Here is a 14,634-nt window from a genome sequence, read left to right as displayed (position 1 = left end):
AGCTTTTGATAGCACAGCCAGAACTGTGCCTGAGGATTCCCAGCTGCCAGGCCTCTTGATCCTGGCCTCTTTCACCACATACATGTGTGGAAAACTAGAATCTAAAATATGCCCTGGTGGCTCCGTGGTAAAGAATCCGCCTGCCAGTGCTTGAGATGCAGGTGTGATCCCTGGTATGGGACGATCCCACATGCTATGGAGCAACTAAGCCCGTGTGCCACAACTGCTGAGCCTGTGCTCCAGATCCTGGAGCCACAGCGCAGAGCTCACATACTGCAACTACTGAAGCCCGTGAGCCTGTGCCCCACAAGAGGAGCCACTGCAGTGAGAAGCCCGCACACCACTAACTATGGCCCATGCTCACCAAAACTAGAGAAAAGCCCACACACAAAGACCCAACTCAGCCAAAAATAAATAAAATCATTTTCCTAAAAAATGCATATCTGACAAAGAATCTGTACTCAAATTGTCCAAGAACGCTAGAGCAAACAAGCCCATTCATAGTTGATAAAGACTGAAATAGACACCTGGCCACGGAGGGTATACTGATAGTAAACGATCAGACAATAACACACTCAAGACACTGGTGGGATGCATGCACAGCCCCCTTTGGAAGACAGTCTGACAGTTTTTTCAGCAACCCCATCGGACAAGCACTGAATTCTATACATAACAAGTGGTGGAAGTCAGGTATCTTACCATTGGAATGTGATGTTACAGATACACAAAAGGAAAGGTTACAACATCCATGTCATGGTGGATCAGGTTGGAGACATCATCACAAATTACCTTTAACTGAATATGTTCAAAGGTAAGCTGGAATACATGTATATATTTCCATGTATTGTCAGCTGAGTATATGTAGCTCCTACATGTATGTTTTAAATATCATTCTGTAATAAAAAGGAACAGGAAACATCCCTGGTGGCCGGGTGGTAAAGAATCTGCCTACCAATGCAGGGAACACGGGTTCAATCCCTGGTCCTAGGAGATTCCACAGGCCCAGGGACAACTAAGCCCCCGTACAACTATTGAAGCTTGCATGCTCCAGAGCCCAAGTTCTGCAACCAGAGAAAGCACTGCAATGAGAAGCCATGGGACAGCAACTAGAGGGTAGCCTCTGCTCACTACAACTAGACATCTAGCAACAAAGACCCAGCATAGTCAAAAATAATTTAATGTTAAAAAAAAAAAAAAGGACAGAAGTTCTTTGAAGAAATGACTGAGACTAGGGGTGAGACAGTAAATATATAAGCCAGGCTAATCTTAAATTATGAGAAAGTAAAGAATGTAAAGACAACTATCAAGCTGTCCAAACTGATAAAAATGAATGATTACACAGTTCTATCTGTATACACTAGCAAATAACAATCTGAAAAGGAATTTAAAAAAACAATTCCCTTTCAATAATGCCAGCATTAATAAAATACATTGCCACGGATGTAATGAGGATGACAAGACTGGCACACTGGAAATTATACAATCCAGGGCCAGTGACAAAGCTTGATTGCTCAGGGCTTTTGTGTCATAAAGTTTTATTAAAGCATAAAAGAGATAGAGAAAGCTGCTGACATAGACATTAGAAGGGGGCAGAAAGAGTACCCCCTGCTAGTCTTTAGCCAGATGTTATACAGCCACTAGCAGTCTGCTAATTAAATAAAGACAACGTATCAGAAAATAGCACCAGGCCCCTCACCCACAACATGCATGAGAAAACATTGGCAGCAGGTGAGCCATCCCAGGCCATAAAATGATTGACATGAATCTTGAAGAAAGGCAGATTTCCAAGCAAATATATAGTTTCATTAACGTAGATTAGGAGAACAAGGTATGAGTAAAACATACTGGTTTGTCAAGTCAGTTCTGAGCCTTTAGGAGGAACCGACTTGAGACAGAGTCTAGGGTAAATACATAGCACATTAACATAGCTTAAGACAAACATTTCCATAAGAAAAATGCATTGCTTAGCTCAAGGTATGAGAAAAGTTAAGTTCAGGTGGAGCCAGGAGTCGTCATGGCAACACAGGTTTTTAAGAGAAACCTCCTTTTAAATTTGTATCAAGAAGGGGAAAAAATGTAACACTAGTTTGTTTCCTCCTGCCTCTTAAGAGAGAGATAAAAACGTCTGACACTTGCAGCCTGTTCCCTCTGTCTGGAGACCCCTGGCCTTCCTGCCTGTTACCCTCTCGAGGCCTTTAGGAAGCAATACACAAGCTGACCCTAACATACACGTGGAGTGACAAGGGACTCCAAGGAGCCAAAACAATCACATGAGTCTGCAGTTCAAAGGTCCTCCAGTGTGCTGTGCTAAGTCGCTTCAGTCATGTCTGACTGTCCGAGCCCGCCAGGCTCCTCTGTCCATGGGAATTTTCCAGGCAAAGGTACTGGAGTGGGTTGTCACACCCTCCTCCAGGGGATCTTCCCAACCCAGGGATCGAATTCCTGCATTGGCAGGTAGGTTCTTTGCCACTAGCACCACCTGGGGCAAAAGTGCCTAAATGGAGATCAGGGAAACCCAGCTAGGAGATGAGAGGAGGCTCAGAGAAAAGCAAGTGAGGGAAGGAGACTCCTAGTCACATTCAGAGAAGCCCAGCAGGTAGTTCTCCAGGAGGTAGAGGAGGGGGAAGCAGGCTGGAGCTACATAGAAGAGGAAAGAGGGAACTAAAGCAGGGGCCCCCAACCTCTAGGATCTGATGCCTGATGATCTGAGGTGGCACTGATGAAATAATAATAGAAACAAGTGTTCGCTCACTCAGCCAACCCTTTGTGACCCTATGGACTGTAGCCCACAAGACTCCTCAGTCCATTGAATTCTTCAGCCAGTTCTGGAGTGGGCTGTCATTTCCTTCCCCAGGACATCTTCCCGACCCAGGGATTGAACTCGGGTCTCCGCATTACAGGCAGACTCTTTACCAACTGAGCCACCAGGGAACAGAAATAGAAACAAAGCGCACGGGAAACGGACGGCACTTGACACATGCTGGGGAGGAGGCTCCTTACAAACCCCGGAGCCAGGGTTCCCGGAAGGATATCCCATTCTCCCCTGGACCATCCACCCTCTCTGGGTCTCAGTTTCCTCATCTGTAAAATCACGGACAACTGACTATAATTCATTCCTGGAACCCAAGCCCATTGAGAGGGATGGGAAATATTACTCCAAGGCCTGGATGATAGACCAGATTTAAAGAAAAATATGGCATTGCTGCTTTTCAGTCAAACATACAAATACAATCAAGGAAGGAGTCCCTGGCCCTGCGGGATTTGCCTAGGGGTCTAGTCTGGGAAATTCTTACACATCAGGAGATGGCTCCGAGCTGGATTTCCACAAACAAGAATATCCATGCGAAGGACAAGCCTGTAGAGCTCTGTGCCCATCAGCCACGGGAAGAGACTGCCTCCCGACAGCCAGCAGCATTTACGAGTGACCTCCTAAGGCCTTCACCAAACTACAGGGGCACCTCTGCGTTTTCTGTTTCCCTCACTTTTCTGACTCTTTTCTTAAAAACACGCACATTTCTTCATAGAATGCCACAGTGGAAGGAAAATAGGCCTTCAATTTTTAGACCTCAATTTGCAAAAAACTTGGAGCTTCTTTGTTTTTTTTTAATTAAAGCACCACATAATTTAAAAATTTTACACGTTCTAATTATTCAGTTCCAAAACACCACACTTATTGTACGGGGTCCCCATGGAAAGGCCCCCTCTCAGCAGCAGGACAGCCACAGATGCCACCATGAAAGGGCAGCCAGGTGCCCTCCTCCCTTCTTTTCCGCCTGGGTGGCCGCCAGGTTTTTAAATCCACGCACCCTACTAAGTTTCTAGGGTGCAATACGTGGACCCCTCCCTTTCCCATCCCAGAAGGTGGTCAAGGGCCCGCTGGGCTGCAAACTGCCGGAAGCAGGGCTGGGCCAGCCGGCCAGCGGAAGGGTTGTGGAGTCCCAGCAGGTGAAATCACCAGGCAGCATAAATCCCTTGGACTTCCTGGGGACCTCGCTGCAGGCACTAGGCTGCTCGGGAAAACCGCGCGGGTCTGAGCTTTAGGCGACGGGGTAAAGTGGTAAAGGCCCTAACCCTAACCTTAACCCCAATGGCGAGGCCTTTCTGCGACCGCCAGGTTAGGGGGCTCCGAGACTGTGCCAACAGAGAGGGCGGAATACGTGGTTCCCTGCTCCACCCTGCGCCAGAGCCGCAGTTCCCTTACCTGTGGTCCGCACCCCTCCGCTCCGCTCACTGGATGCCAATCGATGCGGACCCAGGAGCCCACGAAATGAGCGTTCCCAGCCGCAATGGAGACCCCTGAGACCCGGGACCCACTACCTAGGAGCTCGGAGGAGGCGCGCTCCGCCCCCGACGCGGCCAGGTGCGCTCCGCCCACACGCCCGCTCCCAGGAGAGGCCCGCGGGCCTCGCTACTGCCGCCAGGTGACATCCATCCGCGAGCAAATCCACCCCACCGAGACGACCCGAGCTTTCTATCCGCTGATCTGTCTATAATTCAGGGATAAAACTGTGACTACAGAAATCAAAGATGACCTGACCTAGGATGGCCATGATTTTCTATAGAACCAGAGAAAATTGGTTAAAAAAAAAAAAATTTCTTGGAAATTGTAAAGCTGTTGTTTTGCATATGCAATTAAGAACAATTAGCTTGTTAAAAGGCCTGCCTAGGGCAAAGCTTGAAGTTAACCCTTTCCTTGAAAAACACTGCCCACTTTGCCTGAGATCTCAGCCTTGGGCAAATGAGAACTTCAAGCCCCCCTCCCCCCCAAAAAAGGAGGTCAAAGAGATATTTTAAATCTTAGGCGGAAAACTACAAGATCTGTCTGTCTGTCTGTGTGGATTTATGTATGTCTCAGTGTGAGGTGAGTCTTCTGTTTTTTGATAATATTGCTGAAGTTGTGAGTTCTTATTTAAATAATCTAAAGAAAAGGAAGCCCTTACAAATCAAACAGTTCTAAATACAGGAAAAAATTGACCTAAATGAATTTTAGATTCATGTGAACTGGGAAATAGTCAATATTAAATATCTAGTATTTTTTTTTTTGCTACTCTAATATAGACATGTCTAAGAGTCATTAACATTAAGCATAAAATTTTTATAGTGTCTAGGATTATTATAAGTTAAATTATAAGTTAAATATTGCTATATTGTTATATCTGTCACAAGCTTGTCAACAAAGAAAGTACCTCTAAAAACAAACAAACAAAAAACTCCTAAAAAATGTAAATGCGATATGAGCTTTTAGATAAACTATTAAAAATAATTATGTTTTAAAATATCTGTCTATAATAGTCTTGATTGAAGGCAGAGGAGAAGGGGAGGACAGAGGATAAGATGGTTGGATGGCGTCACTGACTCGATGGACATGAGTTTGAGCAAGCCCAGGGAGTTGGTGATGGACAGGGAAGCCTGTTATCCTGAAGTCCATGGGGTCACAAAGAGTCAGACACGACTGAGCAACTGAACTGAACTGAATTTACAATAGTTTCTCCAGATTTTGGTTACCTGAATTTCTATTGTTGTGCTAAACTAAGTGATGACAGTGTATTGAATAGCTAGGTCATTTCCAAATAAATTAAGGTTCTGAAACATTCACTACTTGACAGGACCTTCCTCTTACACAGAAACTGAAGAGATGTTTGACTATCCATGAATAGTGTCTGGTGCCATCCTGAGATGTTCACTATAAGAAAGCAAAATTTTTTTTAGATAGTATCACTGATACGTATGTTCACCAATCTATAGAATGCCAATATAAAAGTCAGTTCTTGGTTGCTTAAGGAAAATGTATTCTTGTTATTAAAGAAGGTATGAGGAATGAAATCACATTTTATGAAGGAAAAAGAAGTAGTTCTGACTTACAGGTGGCAGTTTCAGGATGGGAGAAGCAAAGGAATGTGTACACAAAGGGATAAGGAGGTTTTATGGAAAGTGGGCCCCCAGAAAAGAGCTTTGTGCGTAGTACAAGTTTTCCTGAGATGTTGAACTGCCTTTGCTGATGGCTTTTAAGTTTCTTTACCTCTTAAGTGATCTGTTCTAGGTTTACCTTTGAAATCTTTTGTTAACTTTGGCTAAGTGGCTAAGTATTGTTTCACAGTGACTTATGTGATTCCTACCTGACTGTTATAAACCCTTTGGATATTTATGAACAAACCTTCCTAAATAATTGACTTCTAGCTAACTTTGGGATGCTTAAAAGGACCCCTGAGACCTCCCAAAGAGAGATATTAAACAACCTGAGTTCATTTGGCCTGTTATACTACATGGGAAGTGTTGTCAGAAGGAGTGATGAATCTTCTCAAGTTACATTGTATGGTTGATGATACTAATATAGATATCCTAGAAATTATGTGACATTCATGAAAATCTGATATGTTCTGGTAAAATGCTGTCAGTTATAATTCTAGTTATCATATTAAAGTGTTTCAAGTCACAGCAATGACCAGATTACTTTGTCAATTTCAATTTAATCAGGTTTTAAACATGCCTTCTATGATTTCGCACGGATGCCTTTGCAAAAATACTGCTACTTCAAGATATATGGAAAAGACTTTTCTAAGCTTACCCGTAAACAACTTTTTTGTTTCTTATCTGGTAAACTGGTACCAGACTGGAATTTAGTCTAGTCTCTAGGTTAAGAGAACACAGTTTTCTTAGAATGCAGCTTTCGATCACAGATTATGACTTTCTTTACCTTTCAGTGATTTATATTTGTTTTTATCATCTTTTTTTTACTTCGGTAAAGTAAATAAGCATTATTTTAACATTATGGTACATGTAGGATGGACCAAGCTTTCCCCACTCCTGCAAATTCCCTTAAGCCCTCAGATTCTTCTGATGGGACCAAGGTCTCACTTCCCTCCAGAGGGACAATCTAAGCTTTTTATCAGCTGACCTGCCCCTGATAGCAGAGTCAATTTGAGCACTATTTGGTCTATAATTTAGGCATGAAACTATGACTACATAAAGGAAAGATGACTTTTTGATGCAGGATGGCCATGATATTCCTTGGACTTCAGAGAAAATTGGTTAAATTGACACTTTTTCTCTTGGAAACTGCAAAGCTGGTTCTTTTAGCATATGCAATTGAAAACATCTAGGTGGTTTGGTCAGTTTTCATTCCAGTCCCAAAGAAAGGCAATGACAAAGAATGTTCAAACTGCCGCACGATTGCACTCATCTCATACGCTAGTAAAGTAATGCTCAAAATTCTCCAAGCCAGACTTCAACAATACATGAACTGTGAACTTCCAGATATTCAAGCTGGATTTAGAAAAGGCAGAGGAACCAGAGACCAAATTGCCAACATCCACTAGATCAAGGAAAAAGCAAGAGAGTTCCAGAAAAATATCTATTTCTGCTTTATTGACTATGCCAAAGCCTTTGACTGTGTGGATCACAAAAAACTGGGGAAAATTCTGAAAGAGATAGGAATACCACACCACCTGACCTGCCTCTTGAGAAATCTGTATGCACGTCAGGAAGCAACAGTTAGAACTGGACATGGAACAACAGACTGGTTCCAAATAGGAAAAAGAATATGTCAAGGCTGTATATTGTCACCCTGCTTATTTAACTTATATGCAGAGTACATCCTGAGAAATGCTGGGCTGGATGAAGCACAAGCTGGAATCAAAATTGCCGGGAGAAATATCAATAACCTCAGATATGCAGATGACACCAGCCTTATGGCAGAAAGGGAGGAAGAACTAAAAAGCCTCTTGATGAAAGCAGTTGAATCCATGCAGGCTGAAGAGCACCAATGACAGCAGAGAGACATAGTTCTTCTATTGCTTCCTACCAAATAAAAAAGAGAGAAGAAAACTTGTAACTGTTTTTCTGACACTCAGATCACCAAAGGGAGAAACTGCTATGAGTATGTGGATGGAAAGGACACGTCTTTGGCCAACTGGATGAGGTGAGTGCAGTGAGTCTGCAGTTTGTAGATGTCGCTCTTCCCTCAAGCCCACACCCCTTTATTTCTCAACCTGTCTCCCTCAATAGCTTTCACATCTTCTTTCCTCTTTTCCCTCCATATCACACTCTCTCATTTCAAAAGACATTAGAAAGAAAGAACTAAAAATATAGCATGTGCCCTCAAAACACAAGTCTATATGCTGAACAAAACTGGGGGACTTGAAAACAACTTGAGGAGTCTAGATGCACCAGGGACAGTTTAACTCACTTAATTGACACTTACCAAGCACTTTATGTTTCAGTTTAGACAGTGAACTTCATTACTGAAGCAGATCACACAACCCATGTCCTTTTGGAGAACATACTGCAGAGAGACATTAGCCAATTGATTTTAGGAACTGCAAGAAGATCCAACCAGTCCATCCTAAAGGAGATCAGTCCTGGTTGTTCATTGGAAACACTGATGTTGAAGCTGAAACTCCAATACTTTGGCCACCTCATGCGAAGAGTTGACTCATTGGAAAAGACCCTGATGCTGGGAAGGATTGGGGACAGGAGGAGAAGGGGACGACAGAGGATGAGATGGTTGGATGGCATCACCGACTCGATGGACATGGGTTTGGGTAAACTCTAGGAGTTGGTGGTGGACAGGGAGGCCTGGCGTGCTGCGATTCATGGGGTCGCAAGGAGTCGGACACGACTGAGCGACTGAACTGAACTGAACTTTAATTTTTCTATCTTTGAGTAACTGCACAGTACCAGGATAACCTAACATGGGAGACCTTGAGCCCATGTGGGCAACAAGCTCCCCAGGCTTGGTTCCAGTGAGAAGTGAGCCCTGAGGCCTGGGAAGGAATGAGGGGCAGGATGGCCGTGAGCATGGCCATTCTCTGAGGGCCTCTCCTTTCATCAGGGCAGGCAGAAAGTGAATGAACTATTACTGTTCTGGGTCTCAAGCTATGTCAGAGCACTCTCCAAGTTTCGATGGGAGAGGGTAGGCAAGTAAATAGGACCCTGGCTACACGTGGGGAGATTGAAGAAAAGCCTCGAGAGAGAAGGCAGGCTGGGGTGAGCGCTGAGGGCTGTGTGTTAGCCTAGAAGCACCAAGTCCTGTGGAATGAAAGAGAACTTAATTTAGAGTTTAGGGGAGCTGGAGGTCACCAGCCTCATGGACAGTCCAGGTGGAGACGAGTCTGGAACTGGGCTCTGGAAAATGGCTAATTAGGTAAGGAAAGAAAAGCATTCCAGCCAGGAAGAGGACCAGAAACAGGATCTGGAAATAGGAATTCATACGGCCTGGTCGAAGGTGTGAACAGAAGGTCCCCATGAGGGGCGGTGGGAGCCACAGCGGCCTCAGAGCCTGAAAGCAAGGAGCTGGGCATGGTCCGACCCTGGAGGGCACTCGTCACCTGAGGTTTCTTTCCCTCTCCCGGCCTCGACCCCAGGTACGTGAACTGTGCCCAGGACGACGAGGAGCAGAACCTGGTGGCCTTCCAGTATCACGGGCAGATCTTCTACTGAACCTGCCAGGTGGTCAGACCGGGCTGTGAGCTGCTGGTCTGCTATGGGGAGGAGTATGGCCAGGACCTCGGCATCAAGTGGGACAGCAGGGGGAAGAGCGAGCTCGCGGCCGGGAGAGGTGAGTGCCACCCCTCTTCCAGCGCCCCAGCCCATCCTGGGGAGCCTCCCTGGTCCGATTCAGAAGCAGAGTACAATTCAGTCTACAGTCAGTCAAGTTGCAATTAAAATGCCTCAGAATTTGATTCATTTCATATGACTGTTAGAAAAGATTTCTATATTAAAAATGTTAGTTCTACTTTTCAATATTTCACACAAAAACTATGCCACATCACCTTCTGCTGAAAGGCTCAGAAGCAAACAGCAAGTTTCCCAGCACCAACCCGCCCTCTCACCTCTCCCTGTTTCTCCCTCATTTCCTCCCATTTCTAAGCGACACGTGTACAGTGATTTGCATTCAGTCACTGTTTCAGTTTGTTGTCACGTGAGCTCATACTCTGTGCCAGACAGGGCTCCACGCACCGAAACAGACAGAACCACTGCCCTGGGGCAGCACGGGCTTCATACCAGACAGGGGCTGGTGCTCTGAGGAAAACAGCGCAGGAAAACTGCCTCGGATCAGCGTGAGCAGAGGGTGGGGTGTGGCGCAGGATGGTGGGGCAGGGTCTCTGCAGAGATAACACTCCTGGGAAAGGATTCAGGCAGGGGAGCAGCCAGTGCCGCAGCCCCAGGGCCGGGAAGAGAGCCCATGCCAATGGTCGCAGGAGGAAGCACAGAGGGCAAGAAAGGAGCTGGACGGGACACAGAAACCTCAGGGCCCGTGTCCACGTGCAGGCCCCAGGGCTCTTCCTGGGTGACACAGAACAACCGTGCGGCTTTCAGCTGCAAGCGGCACGTTCTCTGTCCTGTGACGATGCTTTGGCTCATTTTTGGGAAGAGACGGTAGCGGGGAGTCCCCTCAGAAGTCAGTTCACTCCCAGACATGAGGGGAGAGTGCGCTGGCTGAAGATGCACTGGAGTGAGTGTGTGAGGAGTCTGGCTGGAGGTGTATTTTTAAACAGGAATTCCTAGTGCATGTTAAATGGACTAAGACTGAATGAAATAAATGAGGTATGAATACTGGTGAGGCTTGAGAAAGGACATGTCTTTATTTTCTGATTTATGGAAAACTGAGAGAGGAGCAATTTGTGAACCAGTTGGGGCAGCAGGAGCAAGAGATCTGTTGTCAGTGGGAACTGAGCCACTTGGTCTCGTCCAGTCTGAAACCCACTTCCTGCAGAGATCGGCACAAAAGCTGCTCTTTGAACCAGGAGCTGCAAAGTCACCTTTACTCACACCTGCTCTAACCACCCCCTGTGCTGCCTCCCATATGCAGAGAGCTCCAGGCCAGGCGCCCCTAACTTAATAGACCCTCTCCCCTCACAGGGAGCCACTCAGGAAGATTCTACCTAAGTCATCAAGAGTCTTATCTCTCAGTAGGGTAAAACACCTGTGGCCACGGTGACATGACTTTTCAGATACTTACATGCAGGGAAAGGTCCCTACAGATCCACCTCTCTCAGGAGAGACGCTGCCTCCGATGCTGCTGGAAGGTCCCCAGTCTGGGTGATGTGTAGAAAAGGCCCTTGACACAAGCTTCCTGGATTTCGCTAGATGTAGAGAATAAGAATGGAATGGAAAAGTGGACTGTAAAGACACACTTGATGGGAGACAAATCGTGAGCTGTCAACCCTAAGATGATTAGTGGGCAGGCCTTGCCATGGCAAACCAGCTACCTGACCAAAAGCTTCCTCTTTCAGGAGAGCCGAAGCCCAAGATCCACCCACGTGCCTCCTGCTCTCTGGCCTTCTCCAGTCAGAAATTCTTCAGCGAACACGTCCAACACAGTCACCCCTCTCAGACGCTCCTGAGACCATCTGAAAGAGACCACCTCCAAGCAGAGGATCTCTGCCCAAGGAATCAAAATCAGCAGCAGCGATATTCCGATCCACACAGCCCAAGTGACAAACCTGAGGGTCACGAGGCAAAGAAAAGGCCCCAACCTTTGCTGAAAAGCATAAGGCTGAAGAGGATTTCAAGGGCCTCTTCCTACTCACCCAGAGGACAAATAGGGGGTTCTGGGGTGCATGAGAGAATGACAGAAGAGCCCAGCACAAGCCAGAAACTGAATCCAGAGGACATAGGCAAATTATTCATGGGGGCAGGGGTCTCAGGGATTATAAAAGCCAAATACAGAGAGTGTGGGCAAGTCTCCAAGGATAGGTCAAGTCTCATCACAAACCAGAGGACACACACAGGGGAGAAGCCTATGTGTGCAGGGGGTGTGAGTGAGTCATGACCAACAAACCACATCTTAGCCACAGGAGGATTACTGCAGCCACCCCATGCCTCAGCTCTAAGGGGGCCTCAGAGGAGGTCTATGACCCGTTACTGTCCCCAAGAGTATGAGGAGAGACTTCCCAGGTGGTCTAGTGGCCAAGATTCCAATGCAGAGACCCATGTTCAATACCTGATTGGGGAACTAACTCCCACATGCTGCAACTAAGACGTAGTGCAGCCGAATAAATAAATACATAAATAAACATTTTAAAGAAAGAGTGTGATAAACACAGAATTAATTGATTAAATAGACCTTCCACTTTCATGACAGGAGAGGAAGTAGATAAACAGCAGAGGGTTTCTTAAGTGTTCTGGAGATGTTCATGCCAATTGCCTTCGTGGTTTTTTGTACTCCTAATAAATTTTGTCTCCAAACAAATCTGAAGCCCAGACTACATACTTATTCACCGCTTATTACTGAGAGCAGTGGGGTCCAGTGGTAGCTGAACCCCTGGGAAGGCATAATTCTGGAGCCAACTCAGTTAGGTCATGGGACATTCGGTTCTTGGGTCCAGGAAGAGGAATCTAGGGTTTGAGACAGACTCACCAGGGAAGAGAATTCCTCAGCCTCCTGGGAAGTGTGGTCTCTCCTCCTTATAGACCTCGACTTTCCTTTGGCCTCTCCTGGTTGCCCTCTGGTTTCCTCTGACTTCTGTGGCCTCAAAGGTGAAGGCCTCATGCATGTGTGTGTGTGTGTGTATGTGTGCCTTGCTCAGCCTGGACCATCTGGTCTTTGCCACTCCCTCAGGGTCATCACAGCATCTGGACTCCAGATTCAACCACAGGGATCCAGTTCTCAGCCCTTCCCTCAGCAGCTCTGTGACTGTGACCTGGGGCAAGATGCCCAGCCTCTCTGTGTCTCTGTTCTCATCTGTGACACACGGTGGAGGCAGCAGCATTTTAGTCTGATGCATGAGCACAGGCAGAATCTGGCAGAGGCTGGCTGAGGATGCAAGCCCCACCTTTGCTGTTCTTTGTGTTTTTTTCTTTAACTTTTTCTTATTTTTTAATTGAAGGATAATTGCTTTACAGAATTTTGTTTTCTGCATGTCCTTCAGCCCCCACACCTTCCAGGTTTTCAGAACTAGACGAGGAAGGAGCCATTTAGGCACTCGGCTGCCCTGATGAGTGGGTGTGAAGTCAGGGGTGCTAAGGGAAGGTGACCTCCCTTCCCACCACAGCCGTTCCTGCTGAGCTGGGCAGCCCCATAGCCCCTCCACAGACAGGCAGTGCTGACAGTCGTCCGCCTGCCAAGAACAGAGCCTGGAGCCGCGTGTGAAGGAAGTCCCTGTCCGGCCCCCATCCCACCCCCACACGGAGGGTCCTCAAAGCCCACACAGTGGCTTCTCTATGCACGGGCCTCGTACCTGTGTCCACATGCTCTGGCCAACGGTGTCATGACCTTGAAATTCTTAACTATGGAATAGTTCATCCTTACACGTCCCTTTTATGAGTGAAGTCTGATGGACCCGGGATGAGCAGAGCAGATACGCACAGCACGGGTCCCAGGGGTGACCAGGCTGCACGAAGAGACAAAGTGGACACAAAGGCCCCCTGGTGAGTGAAGGTGGGGACGGCATCAGGAAGCTACTCTTGCTTAGACCCAGAACTGAGTTCCGACAGAGAGTGGAGACAATGGCGTTCTAAAGAGTCAACCACACCCTCCCCTCTGTGAATGACCTCTGCCCTGGCCTCATCCTTCCAGGATGTGTTTAGGAGGCTGAAGTCCGCCCAGTCACCAGAAGACACCAAGGGGAGAGTGGGCCACGGGGCAGGGGGCGGAGGGTGCAAACTCCAGGACTGGGGGCGATGGCCCTCAGTTCCCTCCCTGTGCCAGGTTTCTGAAGCATCTCTACATGAACCATGTCAGTAATAACCACCCACTATTATTTTCTCGTTTCTTTCATGCTTTCTCAAAGGAACACGTTTGTCTGTGGCTTGATTTCCCTACAGGAAGGGAAGCCATATAGAGTCCCCATCTTCTGCGGCTTTAGGCAGGGGCCGCGGGAGGGAGAGTTAAGGGTGGTGCAGGCAGAGGGGCTTCAACTGAAATACGGTGGGGACCGAGCAACTTGCAGGGGCTTCTCACCTGCACCTCCCACCGGAGCTGGGCCTGGAATCCCCTGGGAGCCTGAGCAATTCATAGCTTCTCCCTCCCCTCTGCTCCCCTCTCTTCCCCTCAAAAAGCTGGCTCCTGGGCCAGCCCACAACACCCCCAAATCCCCCATCACCCACAGCCCCGCACAGGCCCTCCCTCACAGAAGTGGGACGACCTGCATGGTGGCGGGGACGGTGTGTGACCCCAGAGCTTGGGGTCTCAGCTGACCTTGAGCAATGGGACTGGTGCTTCACACAGCCTCCCAGCCCAGGGAGCTGACAGCAGCCACAAGCCACGATCTGAAGCGGGGGGTGGGGTGGGGATGTGAGCTGTCTGAGGTCCCATCCTGTCCCCACGACAGCGGCCAGGCCTCACCTGACACCGCGACTGCCCTGCACGGGCACACAGGACAGCAGCAGTCACGGGGACGGACAGCCAGCTGCCTCCACCGCAGGCTCCACTCTGACTGCAGCGGTCCCACAGCTGTACCAGCCCCACCTGCGCGCCGCTCTGCTTGGCTGCCAGGGCTCGGGGACCCTACGTGAGTCGGTGAGGGCAGAGGTCCAGAGGCCAAGCCTGTCTTCAGCCACCAGACCCACCCTGGTTGCCAGACTCATGAGCCCAACCGGTACCTGAAACCTTTGGGAGAATGACACCACAGACGCTGACCTCAGAGCTCAGACCCCTGAAAACTTACTAAACAGGTTGCTTTTAGTCTTTTT

At 47.7% G+C, this 14,634-nt stretch overlaps 1 protein-coding gene across 1 annotated transcript; it reads left to right on the top strand.

The window, feature by feature from the left end:
- The first annotated feature begins 4,286 nt into the window (after positions 1-4,286).
- On the top strand, positions 4,287-14,565 carry LOC145519054 (histone-lysine N-methyltransferase PRDM9-like). The gene is given in 8 exon segments (XM_081524285.1): positions 4,287-4,421; positions 7,851-7,918; positions 9,363-9,556; positions 11,238-11,758; positions 13,520-13,573; positions 14,052-14,106; positions 14,274-14,461; positions 14,524-14,565. Coding segments are annotated over 8 exon segments (1,257 nt in total).
- Positions 14,566-14,634: the final 69 nt, after the last annotated feature.

The sequence above is a fragment of the Giraffa tippelskirchi genome, chromosome 8, assembly GCF_054371585.1.
Source record: "Giraffa tippelskirchi isolate mGirTip1 chromosome 8, T2T-mGirTip1v1.2.pri, whole genome shotgun sequence".
Lineage (NCBI taxonomy): Eukaryota > Metazoa > Chordata > Mammalia > Artiodactyla > Giraffidae > Giraffa > Giraffa tippelskirchi.
Note: the sequence above shows the minus strand (reverse complement) of the source record. Positions and strands in the feature narration are given on the sequence as shown.